Genomic DNA, 20741 nt, shown 5'->3' with positions numbered 1-20741 from the left:
CGTCAAGTTTGAATCGGTAAAAGGAGGTTAGAGGGCTTATGCCTCTATAAAAGATTCAAGAACAGAGTTTAACGACAGTTCGCTCGGAAACTGTTGGGGAACATTATTTTCCCTCGACTTTGGCTTTGTGACAGATGAAAATTCAATACTAGTCGAATTGGCGGAATTTGAGGACGAGACATGTGACTACAGTTAATGAAAAAATTGATGATGACTTCAAGGAGAACTAATCCTGTAGTATATTTTGCAAAAAACTCCACCGATGAAATCCAATTTTTTTGCTGCTTTTATTGCCTCTTCTCGAAAGAAGGCTCCACGAGATTTTAAAAATTTTAACATGTATTTCTTCAATTGGCAAAAGCTAGACTTATGCGCCTTTTCTCGAAGCCCATGAATTTAAAGCTATATACCCTCATGTTTTTTCTAAAATGTGACTTAGTGCATTTTTGTCAAAATTCGTCCATTTCATGAGATAATTTTGGAAGTGTTCGATATGTGGTACACGGAGGAAAGAACTTCGTGCGTGGGACCCGAAGTTTAGGTTATATGGATCTCTGAAGTTTTCGGATTGAGCATCTGAACACTTAAGGTCTAGGTGTCGAGGTTCGGATCACACATCTGAAACTTCAGTTCTTACATCTGAGGTACTTCAGATGCGCGAACCGAAGTTTTTCGGATGTGAGAACCGAAGTATTTCGGATGTGAAAACCGAAATACTTCAGATGTAAGAACTGAAGTTTCAGATGTGTGATCCGAACCTCGGTACCTAGACCTAAAGTGTTCAAATGCTCAGTCCCAAAACTTCAGAGATCCATATGACCTAAACTTCGGGTCCCACGCACGAAGTTTTTATTCTTCGTGTATGTTTCCTGCTTACAATTTTGGCAAGGAAACAATCATGACTCGAGAAAGTTTGATTCTTATTCTGTCTTGTGATTCCATTGTAAATCGTGAAATCTGACAGCGTAGAAGATGACAAAGGTTAGTTAACGCTCATCAACCTAATGAGCGAGAGATGAATTTGAAACATGTCTGACCCCTGGGCCCTGGTCGCGCGCGGGCGGCGCGGGTGGTTCTTCCTAGAGGAACTTTCGTGCTTTAAGTTGAACTCGCCGGTGATATTCCAGAGATTTCGGAGGTGTGGCGTTTTTTTTGACGTGCTTGCGTGATTGATGTACTTAAAAATCCGCCGACCGCCTCCATTAGCTTTTTTAATATTACCGAGTAAAATCTTGAATGTGATTTTCTTTTGGTACATCTGCGACCTCCTACTTTTAACATTCAATCACCGTTATTTTGTAGATATATTCCGTTTCTCTTGAAGCTTCGATTGCATTTTTGTTGCGTGAAAACAATTACCTCAACATTCTTTCACACATTTATTTCCGGCGAAGTTCATATTTCATAGCATCATTCTCGTCACAATTGTCATGATTCCTATGCGTATAATATAAGAGAAATTTTGATTGCAGTACACCTGCTTACTAACTGCTTTCATAAACGCATCTCTACATATACGAAAATGCCTTTCTCTGGAATAAATTTTTGTCTACGGGGCACAGATGTAGTTAGATCTACGTTTAAACCCCTGAGTTTAGAAAACACTAACACTATAATGGGACTGTCCCTAAATCACGTAACGCTCTGAAGGGGCTGGGGGAGTTTGCTAGCGTTACGCGGCATTACGGGGAGGGGGAGGTATATATAGAGCAAAGCGTCGCGTGACGAGTTTAAGTTATGTTTTTTCGAGATTCTGTAAAATTTACCGTCAGTCGTCTTTATAGAGGTTTTAAAAAATCTCGAAAATATTGTGGTCTGCAATATTGTGACTTTTCCTCCCTAGATAGAAACGCAAATCCGTTCAAAAATGTACGGTGAATCCAAATATAGAGGGGGGTCTGGTCTGGGCAATCGTCTCGTAATTTTTAGGGGGTCTAAAATAGCGTTACGGGGCGGTACACGGGATAGGGAGGGTTTCAAAAAATCGCAAACTTAGCGTTACGTAATTTAGGGATGGCCTTTAACGACAAAGCTTATCACTGCACGAAGCTACTTTTTATTTATAGCCGGGCTATCAGATGCGCTCAGTTCGGTAAGTAGCCTGTGGACGGGACACCTTATAAAACCATTGCAATTTATCTCTCACTAACATTGGCGTTGGGCAACGCTCTATGAAGTGAACTAAGCGGTATGATTACTTGATGAAACAGGGACCGTCGTTTAAGCATCCTCTTGCTGGCGGCGCAACGCTACATGGTCGCCTTGACTAGTTTTATCCTCTCAATTATTTTCATAGCTACTCTCTTATGGGCGGATAAGAAGTGAATTAATGCCATATTGATGTTAGCCTCTTTACTGCAGTGCACATCCATAATGTGGGAAACGAAGATTGGACACGATTCATTTCTGGAATGGATCCAACACGTGTCAAAATTATTTCAGTCTAAGACATCTGTTATTTGGAATTCGATTAGGTTGGGACACAATGTCTGGATTTCAAAGCTGAATCTATGTCTCGTCAAGCATGGTTTTAAGGACACAGAATACGTAGACAAAGGTATACAAAGTAATAATTTCAGTTGAGCGTATTACAGAATCGCGATTTGATAAAATTGCATCTCGAATATTACGCGGAGCGTACCCCCTTGTAATAATTGTCTAAAAAGAAATCTTGAATGTTAGAGTTTCCGAGTTTCCACTCATCACCGAGTTGCATTGCATGCCTCCAATTTTCCGGATGAGAATCCAAAATTGGGAGATTTCTACTTTCTGGATATTCTACCGGAAGATTTGCAAATTGATAATTTTTACGGAGGATTTACAAATCGATAATTTTTCCGGAAGACTGAAAGTCGAGAATTTTTCCGGGAGATTTACAGATCGAGAATTTTTTCCGGAAGATTTTGGACATTTCTCCGGATAATTTTGTTTTGACTTGCGGGAAGCCTGTTGCGTTGGTGGAGGGAATCCGCTTGTTTCTGTTTGTCCCTGTTCGGCCTTGTCTCCACGGGACGTTTTCATGGGATTTTTCCCAAGTTCGAATAGCAGGAATGAAACTTCTGGGATTTTTCCCAGTTACCGACTCCACGGGACGAGGCTCATATGGTCGTCCGACTAGTTTGCGCGGGAAGATAACTTAGTTGAAGTCGAGTATTTAGCCGGGATTAAAATAATAATTGCACTCAATTGACAATTAGACACATTATTTTAACTAAACAAACATGAACAGTGGAGTAATCAACAAAATATCGCACAATTCGTTTGCACTTCTTCTTCTTCTCTCAGTGGGTCCTAAGGGTAAAAGGACCATACTTGGTACTGGGAAAAATATTGATTAACACTCAATATTTTTCCCAACTTTGTAAGTGGGATTTTTCCCTGGGACAAATCTCGTGAAACGGCCCGTGGAGACAAGGCCATAAGAGTGGATGAGATAAGCTTTCACTGAATTACCTGCAATTGGGGTCCTCGTGGTGGCCTTTGCTGTAGACGACGCCGTCGAAGGGCTCCTCGAACTCGATGGTGACGAAAATGCTGGCGGAGTCCTTCTCGCAGTTGACCTGGAGATTCCGGAGTCCGACGCGGTGGTTCCGGGCGTGTTCGGCGATCTCGTTCCCGAGTCGCGCCGCCTGCGCCTGCCGCGTCAACCGGCTAGGCATCACCACCGACAGCTCCGAGTTGCTCATCTCCACGCCGACGGAGTGCGGGTCCTCCAAGGGCGTGATCCCTCCTGTGAGCCGTTTCTGTCCCCTTGCCACCTGAAACAAAAATGCGCCACACTCGCCATCAATTTCACCCTTTAACATGAGTCTCCAGGCTCATTATCGAACACTGGAAAAAAAAAAAAAACACATTGGATCTAGAGTCCAGACTCTTAAAAACATCGACAAGAAAACATACTCTCGATTCAATCAGATTTAAGCTTAAATCAAGAACCAAGCAATTCAATTTGAGCGGATTTTCTTTTGATTTAAGCTTACATCTGATTGAATCAAGAGTCCTTTTTCTTGTCAATGTTTTCAAGAGTCTGGACTCTAGATCCAATGTGGGTTTTTTTTTTTTTTTTTTTTTTTTTTTTTTTTTTTTTTCAGTGAAACTCTAAGACAAAGCGATAGACAAAGAGGAAAAAAGGAAAATGCAGAGATACCGTTGATGGAAGTTGGTGGTTTCATTTAACAAAGGAGGTAAGTGGTAGACTAACCAATTGCAACCCACACTGACCAAAAAAAAACGCCGGCCGTGGAAGCCGTACTTACGGGCTGTATGGAAATAGCGTCCGCGTTCCGGGCTCAGAGGCCGAAAGTTCCGGGCGGAGCAACCGGAGCAATATAAGCTACAACTCCAGCATCCGGAACTTCTAGTCTCTAAGTCCGGAACAGACGGTATATCTATACATAGCCCGTGACTTTTTTCATTGCAGGAGGGACCTCATAGTTGGTCCATTACTTTCTCCCTTAAACCACATAACAATCACCCGTTTCAACCTACGGGATTGCTCTATTTTTCGTACATATATATTTTCCTTTATGCATAGCATTGTCGACCAATATCAAAAGTCAGCCCGCTATGGCAAGCCTCTCTTACTTAAGTAATATTAAGTTTATAAGCCCTCTCTCTTCTCATATTCAAGAATCAAGCCCAGGAGACTTGAACGAAAAGCTAAGAAAAACAACTAAATTTGACTCTACACTCGAGCCGTTTACTTGGCGCATGAACAGGAAGGCAATGAGGGAAAAAAGAAAAGAGAGGGAGACGGAGGAGAGGGAAAAGGAGGAAAATAAGTCGGTGGAACAAGGGAGGGAAGAAGAAGGAGTGATAGTAAAAGGAGAAAATGTAAAAGAGAAGGAAGTACAAGAACAAGAGGGAAAGGAGAAAGAAAGAAAAATAAGAAAGTCTCCTTTTTTCTCTCTATCTCCTTCTTTTTCTCCACATTGTTCATTTTTCTTTTTTCTCTTCTTTTCTAACCTCGCCTTAAAAGTGCGAAGTGAATTTGAAAGATTTATCAGTCGAGAAGTTCAATTTTTCCTCAAGAAAAATGATCCCATGCTACTCGGAAAACAGCAATATTTTAAAATAATCCAACGATTCTCCCAGTTACAGTGCAGATTTTTCCCTTATCGGTCCTAATCGTTACAGTGCAAATTTTTCCCTAATTGGTCCCTTAATTCCTCACGAGAGGTCTGAAACCGGTGAAGCGAATCATGATCAGTATCGACACAGCATTATTCTCCCTGTATAGATACTCCCGTCGCAAATAAGGCTGGATTGGTAATGAGCCGTCCATTACGGCAACGACGTTGAGTGGGTGGTTTTGCCGTGGGCTTAGTTCCCGTCTCGTCTGAATATTGACGGCTCTTTTTAACATCTCCAGCTAGCTTTCTCGTCAAACTAGAGGCTCCACCCCCACCCCACCACCCGAGGCGACTCTCCAGACGAATCAGTATTACAACTTATTTGCTGATCGGCACATTGTTAGCGCCCGTGAAAGTCATCCTCTGTCGGTTTGGCACCTGTTGCTTAATTCCGCATTGCAACCGACGATTACATTGCGGTTACGATCCTCAAGCGCTCTTCGGCCCGGCCGGCTCAGGAAATTTTTCCCAGGCGCGTGATGTATCCTTGTACGATGTCTGCAGTGTCTGCTACTGCGGGCTGATTAGTGAAATTAATCAACGAACCAGGAGACAAAGGAGACGAATGGGAAATGAGCGATCCTTTTGTTTGAAACGATTGAAATTTTTTGAATTTGGGGTTTCCTCTCTATGCACCCTAATAGCAGTGATCGCGATAAGTTGCGATTTGATCGGATAGTACATCGCGATTTTATCGACCTAGACTTATTGCAGCAATATCGGGTAAAAAATTGCTATAAATTGTGATTTTAGCACATATATTATCGATGGCGATTTAATTGCGATACCATCGAACAAAAAATTGTGATAAATTGAGATGAAATTTCGATCTAATCAAACGCGATTATATAGATATAAAATTGCGACAAAATTGAGGAAAATGACTGAGATATTGATGATCTTAGCGATTTTTTCATAAAAAATTTTTTAAAGAAATCGCAACTTACTTCATTCAAAATATTGACCTTTTTCCGTTGGAAATTGCTACTTGGAGCTTTGCGCTTGTCGCTACGTACACATTGCCGTGCTAGTGTCGTCGCACTCAACGTCTTCGGCGGCTGCTAAATTGTCGTTGATAAAACACTAATTCTCTGTAAAACTCAAGTGAATTTCTCTTCCAATTGTTCGGAAATTTCAGTTCGCAATATGGTTTAAATTGTCTAAAAATGTTTCACAACAGCCTGAAATTAAACATTTTATCAGGCAATGCAAGATCTTGATACGGCATATTTCCATCATAGCATGGGAGAACACAGGTGCATGCGGTATGTTTGAGAAGCCAGTGACGTTGTGAGGGTCACTCGCAAAGGAAGCAAAGGCAGTGGTGCGTGCTGGACGCTTGACTCGCCGCTATATTTCATGATTTCACTTTCATTGTCAGCCGGGTTTCAGGAGTCCCTTGCCCTTGCAAGTTGCTTCGACGGCGGCGGCGGGATCGACCCGACTCTCCCGATTTAAGTGCGAGTCGGTGCTGAGCCTGCGCGACATCACGCCGAGCTGCGGCGCAGCGCACGCAAATCCGGAAATCCGTGCGTCACGATGCGATTCGGAACGCCTTTCGGCACGCACCAATTTGCGGAAACCGACAGGAGCTCGTAGGCCTTAAAACTGTGCATCAGAAAATCTTGGCCGATGAGTAGTCACTGTAGTAGAGACCATCTGAGGTGTTCTGCCTGAAATTATCCACGGAGAAAAAAAAAATTCGTGCATGGGATCCGAAGTTGAAGTCATGTGGATCTATGAAGTTTTCTGATCACGCACCCGAAAACTTGAGGTCGAGCTGCCGAAGTTCGGGTCAGACATCGAGGCACTTCGATATGTACCGGAGTAATGTTGTGACCCGAACTTCGGCAGCTGGACCTCAAGTTTTTAGATACCTACGTGATCCGAAAATTTCAGAGATCCATATGACCTCAACTTCGGGTCCCACACACGAAGTTTTTTTCTCCGTGTCTATTTCTGGAAGTTTTTTTTTGACATCTTGAAGTTCAAATTACCAAAGGTGTTCCGCGGAAATACGCACACAGGCTCTAAACCAGTGCATCAGAAAATCTTAGAAAATAAGAATTTATATGGTAGGAATGCGAAGATTCCTGCTTGGAAGTCTCTTTGGAACTCTCGCCACAATTTGTTCTATCATTCTATTTCCTAATGAGCCAATTTTCGTTATTTTTGCGCCTATCTGGATGAACCCGCTATCTTTAGATCAACCCAAGGGAGCCCACGAAGCGGGCTCTATAGGAGGCGCGATGCGTCCCCTGGAGGCAGAGCCGAATAGCAACCAGGGGACGTAGCCCCTTGAAGCCAAGACTCGCAATCGAATCCATCATCAACGGTTCTTGGTAGATCTTTATATTGTAGCCACACGCAACAGACTTGGTGTTGTAGCTCCCGAATTGTTTTTGCGACCACGCCTCCACGGTGTCTGTAATACGCCTGAATGGAAATAATGCTGCCGCGCTGAGGAAAAACGCCGCATGAACCTTCAGGCGTTGTAAAATATACTCTGAGAAAGCACGAATATCCTGGTAAACATGTGACTAAGTTTCTTTCAATTGTTCTGATAATTATGTTCACAATTTTACCTAAAGTTCCCGAAAATTTCATGGAAAAATATTAATAACTTTCCTCAAAAATATACATTTTATCGAAGGAATTTGGCAACTATCGAATGTTCATACGGTGTTTTTCCTTTGCACGGCAGAATAATGCGTCAAATAATGTGCCTAAGACTTGCGCCGTGATTCGTTGTACACCGTTTAAATAAAGCTCAAAAAAGAGGATGCGCTAAGGGATGCTGCAATCGTCCTGGTTGATTGCGCTCAATAACTTCTGTCTTAAAAATAAAATCATCGTAATGCTGGATTACATGGGGGACCGATCGCCTCTGAATTTACTGTCATCGCAAAAAATCCTCGAGCGTAAACTATGATGGTCAGAATTTTTTACGATTTAGCCTAGAAGGAGATCTCTCCCGACGGGGATGCGCGGGTAGAAGAGGTCTGTATCCGACACCAGACGAAGATTTCGTAATATCTCGGCACAACACCGACTGAGCAGCTTAACGGGTCAAACGGTGACCTATCATTCACATCACCGCCGAGCATACTTAAACGAGTCATAATAAATTGTTCATCATCGCCGAATCCGAATTCGCAGTCACCCCGTGACAGCTGTTGGCGGAGGAGAAGATGGACAGGATGAGGCTGCTAGATTTTGCACAATGCTTGGCGAGTTTATTGTCTCTACTGAGAGAAAAAAGTTCGGTAATAGATATACAAGGGTTTGGTTCGTATTGAACATTGAACTTTTCCGGTTCAGATAACGGCATTTTTGACCACGGAAATTGAATTTTTGTCACTTGAACTGAAGAAGTTCGGTGCTCGATATGAACCAAAGCTCAGTATTTGTCATCGAACTTTTTTCTCAACTCGAATGGATTTGTCCAGGAGAGGGTAATTCTGGTTTTAAAAAAATTTATCCAATTTTAAAAATTTTAGCATAATTTTTACAAACAATTAACATATTTTTAAGGAGGATTTTCCGTAAAAAAAACCCAATTCCCCTATTTTTTTTTAATTGTTAAGTTTTAACACCTGATTCAGTTTCAGATGCACCCGATCCTTCATTGGATGACAAATTGGCTGGGATAACTGTCAAATGATACTGTCACATTCACTCTCTCACCTTGAAAAATATCATTTCTTACGCCACATTATGAACCACAACAGTGCTAGAAGATTTTTAAAGTGAGGAAATTCACGCTTTCCCAGGGTATTTTTGGATGACACGTACCAATCTGCTGCACCTGCTGCACCACAGAAACCCAGCTTGTTATCTTCGACATTGATAATGAGATGGCCGTTGCCATCTCTGATGAAAAATTATTAGATCGTTCGTTCATTTTTCAACTTAAACTCGTGAGGACACATAACGATGTTAAATAAACTCGAGACTAGGTGCTGTCGAAAATTTACTTTCGAGCTCCTGCGGTCGATTCCATTCCCCCTTGTTCATGTGGTTTAATTTTGGAGGTATTTAATCGACTCATTGTCAATGTGAGACTGCGACGAATACCATAAATACAGGGTAATCCAAAAGTCCTGCTCCACCACTTTTAAACCGTAGGAATCTTGTTCTTTTTCAGAGAGGTCCCTCTAAAATTGTGCAGGGGCTCCAAAAGTCTTTTCTTTTGACCCGGTGCCACTCACAAAAATTTCAAGGCTTTATTTCAATCTGTTCAAAAGTTACAGTGTCTGGTGGTGGTGGTGGTGGTGGTGGTGGTGGTGGTTTATAAGGCTTTAACAGGTGAGGCAGCGCTGAAAAATAGCGGTAGCTAGTGCCTTACATCTTGGGCCTTCAATACTGCTTTCGCCAGCTTATTTATTTCCTGTTGCTTAAGTGGGAAATTCTGGAGAATCCTGATCGAAATGGCAACGTCCTACGCGGCGACGAGAGTTCCGTAAGTTGGCACAATCCTGCGAGCCAAACGTGGAGGCGAAGCTGTAAAAATTGCTCAGGAGAATGACATAGCTCCTGGAAACCGAAAGGTCCAAGGGTCAGAACTTCCTTCTTGGATGTACATGTAATTGAAGAGCTCTCCGGTAAAAGTACGGATACTTAAAATGCTATTGGAAATGTGCAAATATCCAGATTATTGTAGAAGAGAGACCAATAAAAAATATGAGCAAAGTGGAGAAAAATGCATACAGGATTTATCCGTATTTTTATTTAGAGCCCATGAAAACAATTTACAGATCTGTACATTTGAAGAACTGTGAATCTGTGGAAAGTTCTACATTCTTAGAACTATTTTTCTATTCTTTAACAAGCGAATACTCTTTAATTCTATTTGTATAGATATTTGAGTCTATGAATATAAGTACAAAAAGATGTCAATTGATGTTCTCTGAGTTGATCATATATAATATATATACGTAGTCATACGAGTTTACATTCTTTGAGAGTTTCGACATTCTCTATTAACGGGAGCAACAACATTGGGAACCAAAATATTTTTTAAACTTAACATTCACATTTCTCCACAACAGCGATTCTTTTTTTTTTCTTTTGTCAATTCTGTACTGACCTAAATGCAGTGCAAAAAAAGTAGGCAACTTCATCATTTCTTGTCTTATAACTTGTTTCCGCAACAGCAATTCTTTTTTTCAATTTTTTGGAGACTTAAACGTAGCGCAAGAAAAGTAAGCAACCCTATCATTTCGTATTCCTAGTCACTTGGCGATCAAATTCCAGGTTGATTTTACACTTTTGGAAAGGAACTCATATATTTTGGTGTATAATATGAATTTTCCAGGAATATCTGTGGATATTTTTTTCTCCAGTTTTTTAGAGAACAAAATTTGCAATCAGATTTAAATTATCTGGAAATTCCAAAAGGGAAAATTCATAACTCTCCTTAAAAATGAACATTTTACTCGAGGAAATTTGACAACTCTCGAATACTTTTACATCGTTTTTCCAAAGCGCGGCAGTTTTGTCCATTATTGTGTCAATTAATAGAGAGATAGAGTAAACTGCATAAAAATTCAGCGATTTCGGGCCCCTAATATGCCAGATTACAGTTTTAGAAGAATTACAGATTTGCAAACTTTAAATCGCCATTCTTTGATTTAGTTAGAAATTTTTGGGCATTTTTTGTTCAAAAATGTTTCCCAGACGTTCATTTAAAGTCAGGTATCAATAACTCGATTTTGAGGTTTTATGGACTAGGGTATCCTTAATTGTGAACGGCCACAATTTGAAAAAAAATTTCATTGTCCGCCACAGTCATTGAATCATAACTTTTCAGTTTCGTAAGTACCACTCAATATGAGGTCTTCAAATCGTGTTGTCGAGAGGACTGATCAAATAAAATTATAATTCAAACTCGATTACCTCAGCTATTCTCCAATATGCGAGATGGGATAACAAATCGGAAACCGATCGCGGTTGCTAGATCGTATGAGGATTTTTGCATGCTGCTGGGAAATTAATCCGAATAAAATTAGCAGGATTAATATCACTATTTGGAGCCATGTGATCGGTGGTGTAATCTTCGGTTCAATACTCGCCTATGTAAACCAGCCTTGGCTAGCTATATATGCTCTGATGAATACATTTTGAATATTTCATCTTCGAGTGGTGTGTATCGTCCTCTCGCGCATTTCATCGATTTAGGGAGTGAGAAGAGCTGCTTTATTTCCAAGCAGAGATGGACTGGATTTGAAAGAAAAAAACCAAGTCACGTTTTGGGAAAAATTGGTTTAGAATAGAGTTGAGCTCATTTCATTTTCTTCTGTCAAAAATTTGAATTGTATAAAAAATATTTTGAATAAAAAATATAGGCACCAAAGCTTAAAGTTGAGTTTAAAGAATAAAAAAATTATTCCCTTGGTTCAATCTTGATGTGACTTGGTGCCTTTTTTGTTACACCGAAAAAAAAGTGAAGTTGATTTAACATTCTGGATGTAAAACAATGTGCGAGAACTCACAGAATGCTAAATTACCTGCTACGGCAGTTAGTTTTACATCTTGACATGGCTAAAGTAATTGCTATAGCAGTAGTTAATTCAGCATTTTGTAAGTTCTCGCTTACTTTCTTTTACATCCATTTCTTTTACATCAAGTCAACTTCACTTTTTTTTTTTTCAGTGTAAACTTTACCCTAGTATAACCATGTCCGATCTCCGATAGTAAAGTTTTTTCTCTTTTTTTTTTCTCGTTGAAATGTTCCCTCATCAACTCACGTCATACTTTTTGATAAAAATTCTTGATGGACAAATAGTATACACTGTCTAAAACAAAAGACTCTTTGAAATCGGATTGTTATCAACTGTCTAAAACGAGTTTGAACTTTGTCATCGGTGCAACTCCAGCAGTGGCCTCTCCGCTACCTCTGAACTTCCTCTCCAAGGAAAACGCCGTAAAAACATTCGATTACTGCCGGATTTCCCTGATATAAAAAATTATTTTGGAAGAAAGTTATGCAGATTTTTCCTTAACATTTTCAGATATTTTAGATAAATCACGAACAAAATCGTTTAAAAAATTGGAAGAAAAATATTTACAACATTGTCAATTAATTCGCATTTGATCAAATGCAATTTGGCAACGTCTGAAGGTTCATACGGCGTTATTCTCTTGCGTGGCTGTACAGACATTCGGCAAGTCCAGGGCCTCCTGAGCGTTACCCGGTATTGAACATGGATCGAAGTCATGATTCAGCCATTAGCCAGGGATCTTTTCGCTTCAACGAACGGTTTAAAACTCTATTAAATTCGATCACCGCGGCACATGACAAGTAGATTAAAAAGATTTTACAAGTGAATCAGCCTGGCCAGCAGTAGAAGCTACTCATAAAAACCTTCGAATTTTGTTTATTGAGCATTCGTTCCTCTTCCTACTGTTTCCGAGGCCGCCGTGACGCCGAATTCTGGAACATCCTTAACCCTCTACCTTATGCTATCATCAGGCCGGGCCACCAAAAATCGTGCCTAAATTATCTTACACGCCATGAATCAGTAGACAAGGTACAAATTTTAGCATTCTGATATTTGTCTTTAATACAAATTTCATTCGTGCGACTAAAATTACTGAAATAAACTCCTAGCTAGGATATTAACGTTTTTAGTTTACATCATGGTTACGAGGATTTTGAATTCCCCCCGGTGCGAGGCCTTGGTCACGCGCCTAGTACTGCCGTGCTAAGGAAAAACGCCATATGAACCTTCAGGCGTTGCCAAATTTCTTTTGATAAAACGCGAATTTCCGGGTGCACTTATGAATATTTTCCACCCAATTTTTCAGATAATTTTGTTCGCAATTTGACCCCAAGAATCCGAAAATTTAAAGGAAAAATATTCATAACTTTCCTTAAAAAGAAAAATTCTATCGAAGGAAATTTGGCAACTCTCGAATGTTCATACGGCGTTTTTCCGTGGCACGGCAGAGTACACCTATATGGTAAATTCAACCCTGCTAACAAGCATTATGAGAGTCCACCCTAGAAGAACCTAACTCGAGGTCTTTCACCTGCATTTATGTATTGTATATAATTCTTCGGAGTTAATACTTCCTCGATTTTAGGTTTCAAGCGAGAATAAATATCTTTATCTTTGTCATGATCAAATATCATGGAGACATATCGCGTCCAGGTAGAAACCCATCAAAATGTTCTTCGGGATCCGAGGAGTATCACTCACGGGACCTATCACTACAATTCCCTAATACGACTTATAGGTGACTTAATATGACAAGGTACTATTGAGCGTTTGATAGGACTTGAATTGCGCAAGCTGAGAGGATCGATTAAGACATGCAGCGAAAGCTTTGAGTTGCATTTATTGAAGTTGAGGGCGTGTTAGAAGTACGGACAGACGCGGGTCCCGTGTCCGTCAACAGAGGAAGACCCGGCCGTGCGACTGTGGACGTAGTTGCCAAATTTTATTCATCAGGCACCCTTCTTATTCTCCTCTTTCTCTTCCTGATCGGCCTTTTTCCGCACCTCTTCCATATTCGAACTTCTGGGAAATCCGCGCGTAAACGAATTTTCCCGAAGTTCTAGAATCACACGTGGATCGCAAAAAAGAACCGGCGCGATTACAGATTTTTCAAAATCATGCAACTTCTTCTTTCATTTTAAAAATAATCAATATACACTGAAAACAAGGTTACGGGCTATATAGGCATACCGTCTGTTCCGGGCTCAGAGGCCGAAAGTTTCGGGTGCTGGAGCCGTGGCTGCGGTTGCCCTGGGTGCTACGTTCGGAACTTTCGGCCTCTGAACCCGGAGCGCGGACGGTATGTCTAAATAGCCCGTAAGTATGGCTTCCACGGCCGGAGTTTTTTTTTCAGTGCATGTACAGTATTGCAAATTACACAATTTTTTTTTTTTTTTTTTTCAAACAATTATTTTATTTGTTAAATGACAGAGTAGAATGATACGTGACAGGGTATCACCTGAAGGCCTAAGTTTACATATTATTAGTTTTTAAAGATCCTATTTACAAGTTTTGATTATTCCCCCCTGTCCCACGGAAGCTTATTGTCTAGTTACTTAAGTTCTAATTGGTTTCTCGAAGATCCTCTGTCTTCTTTTCGCTTTAGTTGTTTTTGTTTGTCCCGGAATTGCCTTGGGGTGGCCTGTCTTCGGGTGAAATTACACAATTGCCTTCCTTTAAAATTACCAATTTTTTGGTGGGAAGCGTAAACTACTTGCTATTCCGAGAGAGTCTCTAGATAATCATGAAGGAGCAACATTTTTACAACGCTGTAGGTAATCGCGCTGGATCCTCTTTGCTGAATACGATCCATGCGGTGCACTCATTTCCATCTTTAGTTTTCGAAAGAAGTTAGGGAATACTGCTGCGCTAAGGAAAAACGCCGTATGAGCCTTCAATCGTTGCCAACTTTCCTCCGATAAAAACAGAATCTACTAGGAAAATTGGGAATAGTAGTTTCCAAAATTTTCATACAATTTTGTAAGCAATTAAATCTAAAATATCTGAAAATTCCAAGGGAAAATATGCATGAATTTTGTCAAAAATACATGTTTGACCAAGGGAAATTTGGCAACGCTCGAATGTTCATACGGCGTTCCTCCATAGCACGGCAGAAAAGTCGTTTAGCAAGCTAAGGCGAGAGCAATCCAGAAGCAAGTTTTCAGTTGATCAATATTTTATGGCACTTAAAATCAGGAATTAATATGCACAGCATTATAAGGGGATTGCCATGAATATCGTTCAACGCCGAAAAAAAACGAGACGCACATCCCCTTTGAGCCCCATACATCCTCCCACGCGCCGATTATACGCCTCTCTTGACTAGATAGACTTGACGACGTAACGATTGGGAGTGGCGGGCGACGGGGTGCTACGCTGTCTGGGGACCCACGACCACGGTTTACAACTCATGCAACCACTCAACGAGGAGCATTATACGGACTATTTAAATCAAAAGAAATTATCTCCATTTATAGCGTGGGCCCCGGCACTCGTAAGAATACATGCGTGACAGGGTCCATGTTACAATGGAGACAGCTCATCTGGATTTTAATACGTACATAGGGCACTCGAGTGTCATAAATAGACGTGTTTCTGCCAAACGGAACTATGTGCATTGAGATATGAGCCCTGAGACCCATAAGAATATATGCATAACAGGGCTCATGTCATATTGCACATAGGTCTGTTCGGCAGAAATACGTCCAAATGGCTGTCGTGAATCAGTGTAGTGCCCAACTTCCTTGAGTATAGCGCGACAGTGTGGGGTCCGTATTGTCGTGCAGTCGTCATGGCGGTTCTTTTTGAAAATTATCATACCAAATCTAACCTACTGCGTTCTACATTAGCGAGGGGTCGGGTCATACGCTATTTTACATTCCCGCACGAAATCTTAAAAAAATTAGCTCAAACTGTATGAAGGGGGAAGGGGTGAGGGGATTGAATGGAGCCATGTTACGACTGAATTGGTGAAGTTGGTTAAAGTTAACACGAGACGTACGGTGTCAAAAAGAAATCGTTTTCATACTCAGCGAGAAGCCAAGCCACATTTTACAAATAAATAAGTTGAGACAAATTTTGAGCTGTGTGCGTTTTCTCGCCGAAACACTTGGAATTTAAATATGAGGGTTATGCGATATCTTTGAAAATTAGTATACTTTGAGAGAATCGCAGTTTTCTTTCCGATGTGAGTTTGTTTGAATTCCTTCCGTCTTAAATAAGTAATGAATTAAATTATGAATAGAGTTTAGGAGAACGTTTTTGCTCTATTCAAATCTCTAAAAAAGCAGATTTAATTTTCAAAGAAGAATGAAGCATTGGTATAAAATATTTATAATGATTTCCAGAAAAATCTCGCATGCCATTTTATGAAGATCCCTTTATTTCCCGCTCAAAAGTAAGTTCCTTTTACCGGTGCATGCAGTCCAACTCACGGTTTATTACGTATCAGGTACCGAATTATCAACGAAACTACAAAGGAAAAAAATAAGTTAACTTACTTCGATTATGGCAAGGAAGACCAGTGTCGGCACCCACATGTCGATACCCTGAAAAAAATGATGAAGCGTTTTTAAAATTTCTCATAACTTCAGTCGTAAATTAATACAATTAATACAAACCATATAGCGGAGGAGAGGTATGTATTTTTTTTCTCATAAAAAATATTATTCTACATCAGTATTTTACTAATCTGAATGAAAATTTTTAAATAATAGCACTGAAAAAATGTTGATCATCAAAAAGACGACCGGCTTTTTTTCTCCTTTTTTGAGCTGAAAAATTCTTGGTGTCATATTCACATCGTCATTTCATAGCGTTCAGTTAAGAGAGACAGCTTTAGTCTTCTCCTTCATTGACATGGCTAATTATTATGGATATATGAATCATGTTCACCTCAGAATAATATCATAGAGAAAAAAAAGGAGGTGTTTGCATCTTGAGGTTTGTTTACCCTGTGACGTAGGTCGTCACAACCTGACCAGCGAAATCCGGAATTCGAAGTATGAAAAACGGACCATAATGTCCCATTTTTTTGCTTAAATCAACTTATGATATAATTTCAAGCACTTTTTATAGAATGACTTTTTTCCATAAATTACACCATTTCCAAGAAAATCGATGATAAAAGTCGCTGCACCGACCTACGTCATCAAAAAAATCCAAGATGCCTGAAATGCAAACACCTCCTTTTTTTTCTCCATGGAATAATATAAATTTGTTATACTGGTCAAAACAATGATGAAACTTTATTGTCTTCCGATTACAATCGCAAATTCGGCAAAAACCTCAGCTTAACATCGTTGTCCGAAGTTTCCAACAAGCATTACATGATGGCAGCTCTCCAAGATGTTCTAAACTTTACATGATTTGTACTTTAGCGCTTTCTCATGGACCAACAGGTTGCCGGACTCACTAAAAAAATGTCTCTCTCTCTCTCTTGGGAATAATTTCAAGGAATCATTAATAAGACATCTACCTGCCTATTTGATCAATCGATAACTTATCGTTTCAGAAATATTGTACGTTTACAACTTTCTACGTTCTCATATTTTAATGTAACTTGTCAATTCTACATGGAGTTTCATTGTGATTAGTGGTCCAATTCTAGTTCCTCTAGATGATACAATTGCTCATTTAAAAAATGCACTGAAATAACTATTCTCTCTTACGTTTGAATGGGATGTTTCATGATAAGAGACAAGCGTTAAGCAGTATAATATTAAAATTTGCACATTACTACAACAAGGCGCAGAGTGCAATTTCTCATCGTCCTTAATTTTACCTCCTTCGTGCCATACCGATGATAAAGGTGGAAAATGCTCATCATTAATATTAATGCATCGCAAATTTCGGCTTATGTTTCGCTTAATAATTTGACTTGATAATTATAGGTTGGTTTTCATATGAAAAAACAAAGTACGATCCAAAATTTGGAAACACTGGAATGGATGTTCACCTTTTTCCATTGGTATATTGATCGGATTCGATATGTGCACATCCAATCGGAGAGCAATTGCACCAGTGATACTTGCAACGGCGCGGCGCTGCCGCAGAGTTCCGGGGCAGGGAAGCTAGAGCGCCTTAACTTAGTTGAATATGCAACGCGGACATCCTTCATGTTCGAATAGTTGCATCTAAGGTACCACTACGCTGCGCTACAGCGAGACCCGTTTTTGGTCGTTATGAATCTGGTGCAAATGTTCACCACAGCAAAAAAAGGGTTGTTTCTGATGAAGAATGGCTTAGAAACTACGATGGTCTCACCGGATTAGTCTGATGTGTTCTCATAACATTGAACTCTGATGAAGTTCACGAATATCAAAATAATGAGATTCGTCAAAAAGTGCGTAAACACGATCCATACGCCGAGCAGTAATTTCCACGCTCAGTACGTTCTTTTAAAGAGACACGACTGAGTAGATACGTTGTTTTTCGTAATCTTCTTGCAATTCCTGATATGTCCGACCACAGTCTTATAAAAGAATAAACCCTTGATTTACACTGTGAAAAATTTCTTCATGTCATGCTGCAGAAGGACCAAACTAATAACATGGTTGTACGGCGATAGACATAATCGAATCTAGAACGGTAGAATGAGTGATTGTCGATCGAGGATGCGGTGCGGGTGTTCGGCACTTCCTACGTAGCGTCAGTACTGCCGTGCTAAGGGAGAACGCCGTATGAGCCTTCAGGCGTTGCCAAATCTCCACAGAAAAATCACGATTATCGGGTAGAATTTGCTGATATTTTTCTTCAGATTTTTCAGAGGATTTTGTTTGTAATTTGATGTAAAGTATCCGAAAATTTCAAGGAAAAGAATTCATGACGTTCTTCAAAAATAAATATTTTCTAAGAGGCAATTCGGCAACATTCAAATGTTCCTGCGACGTTGTTCCTTAGCACAGCAGAGTAGCGGCATATATATCCCTTTGATTTTATTGGAAGACACCCAGGATCTCATGACTAGTGACTAGTGATTCCTTTGTTTAATATCAGAGCGCTGACATTTCCGGTGAGTTAACGAGCTCATGTAACACGCTTCGAACCGCAGTGCCCGGTATTGCTCAAATAGAGGATCTGCGTGGATTTACTGTAACGAAGTCCTAAGTCTGACCCAGATTACGGACAACGCACGAGGATTCTACAATTATTGTAATCTAGTTGTTTTAATTTTAGCTTTAGTTTCTTAAATTTAAGATGATTCGTCCCAGATTCCGGCGTGGTCCAACTGGCGTGCGATATATCGCATCCACTAAGTAAAAAATCTTGGAGATTTTTACTTTTTAGCGAAAATAGAGGTTACTAGCCCCCGCTTCTGAACCTACAAAGAATCAATTTCAACAAAAAAATTTGCAAAATTCAGGAGTATGAAAGCAGGATTTTCTTGGGGGGAAAAAACTGCCCTCATTTTTCTAAATTTTACATTGGGGGGGGGGGGGGGGGGGTTAAAAATGTCTTCACGCTCGTGCGCAGATCGTCCTTGTTATCTAAAAATTCAAGAACTACCGAGATTTTTTACTTAGCTGGTGTGATAATTCGCACGCCAGTTCAACAATGTCAGAATCCAGGACAAGTTACTTTATATCTTATGCTTTAATTTATTTCATGCGTATGTATTTTAATATTACTTATCCCTGGCGTAGAGGGATGATTAGTGCGGCGCTTTTTCACTGACTAATTAGAGAAAGCAGAATCGACAAGAAAAGAAATAAGTACTGATAGATTGACACTGCTATTCGCTCATTTTTATTTCGCCTTCAATTTTTGAGGTAGGCCAGAAAACATCCTTAGTGCAGCAACAGTTGACTCCTCAAGGATTTAGGCCCTGGTGAAAATTGGCAGTAGAATCTGTGTTCCAAAATACCATAGACCTAAAGCCGGCTGTAAGATTTCCAATAGCTTCTGTAGCCGGCTATACAATTTCTTATAGCCTTTTATAGCCGATGGCGATTAAGCAACAGCCAGACGATAAAGTTTATGCTAAACGTTACGAAATACGGATACTAGGACTTAGTTAGTTTTTGGACCACCGCTCTCTTTTTGTGCGGTAGTATCTTGATTTATTTTGCGAGGAATGTTCCTTACTTTTGAAGGATGCCTGCCATTCTTAATATGTTGGAGCGCCTTCAATTTCTTATCATACTGTGCAATATCTCTGGTGTGAAATAGTTGCTTCAGACGCCGTGGCACGCTGCGGCGCGGCGGGCGGGCAGCCAGCGCGAAAAGCGCATTGGCGCCTACAAACCTAACAGGGATACTTCACGCATTGCGCAATGCGTGAAGTATCCCTGTTAGGTTTGTAGGCGCCAGTGCGTCGCCGCTCCGCTTTGTGTTAGGCTCTAATATTTAATTTTGCGGAGTCTTTAATTGATAAAAAAAAATATGTTTTAAAGGAAAATATAATGTGTGTTTTGTAAATATCAAGGTAGTTCCGTATCAAACTGAATGATTTCCGAAGCACACGATTTCTACACAATTTCTTACAGCCTTTTATAGCCAATGGCGATAAAGTGGAAAGCCCGGCGATAGGAACTATAGCCCGACTGTAAACTTGTTTATAGCTTCGTATAGCCCGGCTATATGATTTGCTCCGCTTTCTACAGCCAGCTATATGATTTTCAATAGCCCTCTTTAGTCGGCTATAAGAACTCCTATGGTATTTTGAAACGCAGCTCCTATCGCCAATTTTTACCAGGGGGGTCTTTGTAGGACTTCGACGAACATGCGAGCAGGTAAAATCTCTAGAGATGACCATCGTTTATGGTTTTGGGAATTTTGCCCTTGTTTTCCAAATCAATAATTGTTGGTGGATATTCTATCAAAGATTCTGCTTTAATATTAACACTTGTTTTCATTTCATTCATTAGAAATAACATTTTACCAATCCTTTTTCTTTTTTCTTGTATTTTTTCTTTTCCTCCTCTTCCTCCTCCTCCTCCACCTCCTCCTCCTCCTCCTCTTTGCTGTCTCCCTTCACCTGGTTCTCTCTTTTCTCGCACATGAAGAGGTATAGAGTCATGCAATCTTGGGTTTTATACGCTACTACTTGTGAGAGCATGACATTAGACCTAGTTTACTGATTAAGGAAGATTCAATTAAGTTCAAA

The 20741-nt window shown here is 40.2% G+C and overlaps 1 protein-coding gene across 1 annotated transcript in view; it reads right to left on the bottom strand.

Annotated features, from left to right (window-relative positions):
- LOC109043925 (uncharacterized) overlaps positions 1-20741 on the bottom strand; it is a 57331-nt gene that overhangs the window by 19466 nt on the left and 17124 nt on the right. Inside the window, exons 2-3 of the mRNA XM_019061287.2 lie at positions 16135-16182; positions 3454-3758 (exon numbers count right to left, since the gene is read on the bottom strand). Of these exons, the coding sequence (XP_018916832.2) occupies positions 3454-3758; positions 16135-16173 (344 nt within the window). The 5' untranslated portion in view covers positions 16174-16182. The remainder of the gene's footprint in view (positions 1-3453; positions 3759-16134; positions 16183-20741) is intronic.

Source organism: Bemisia tabaci, chromosome 3 (assembly GCF_918797505.1).
Source record: "Bemisia tabaci chromosome 3, PGI_BMITA_v3".
NCBI lineage: Eukaryota > Metazoa > Arthropoda > Insecta > Hemiptera > Aleyrodidae > Bemisia > Bemisia tabaci.
This window is presented reverse-complemented; position numbering and strand designations above follow the sequence as displayed.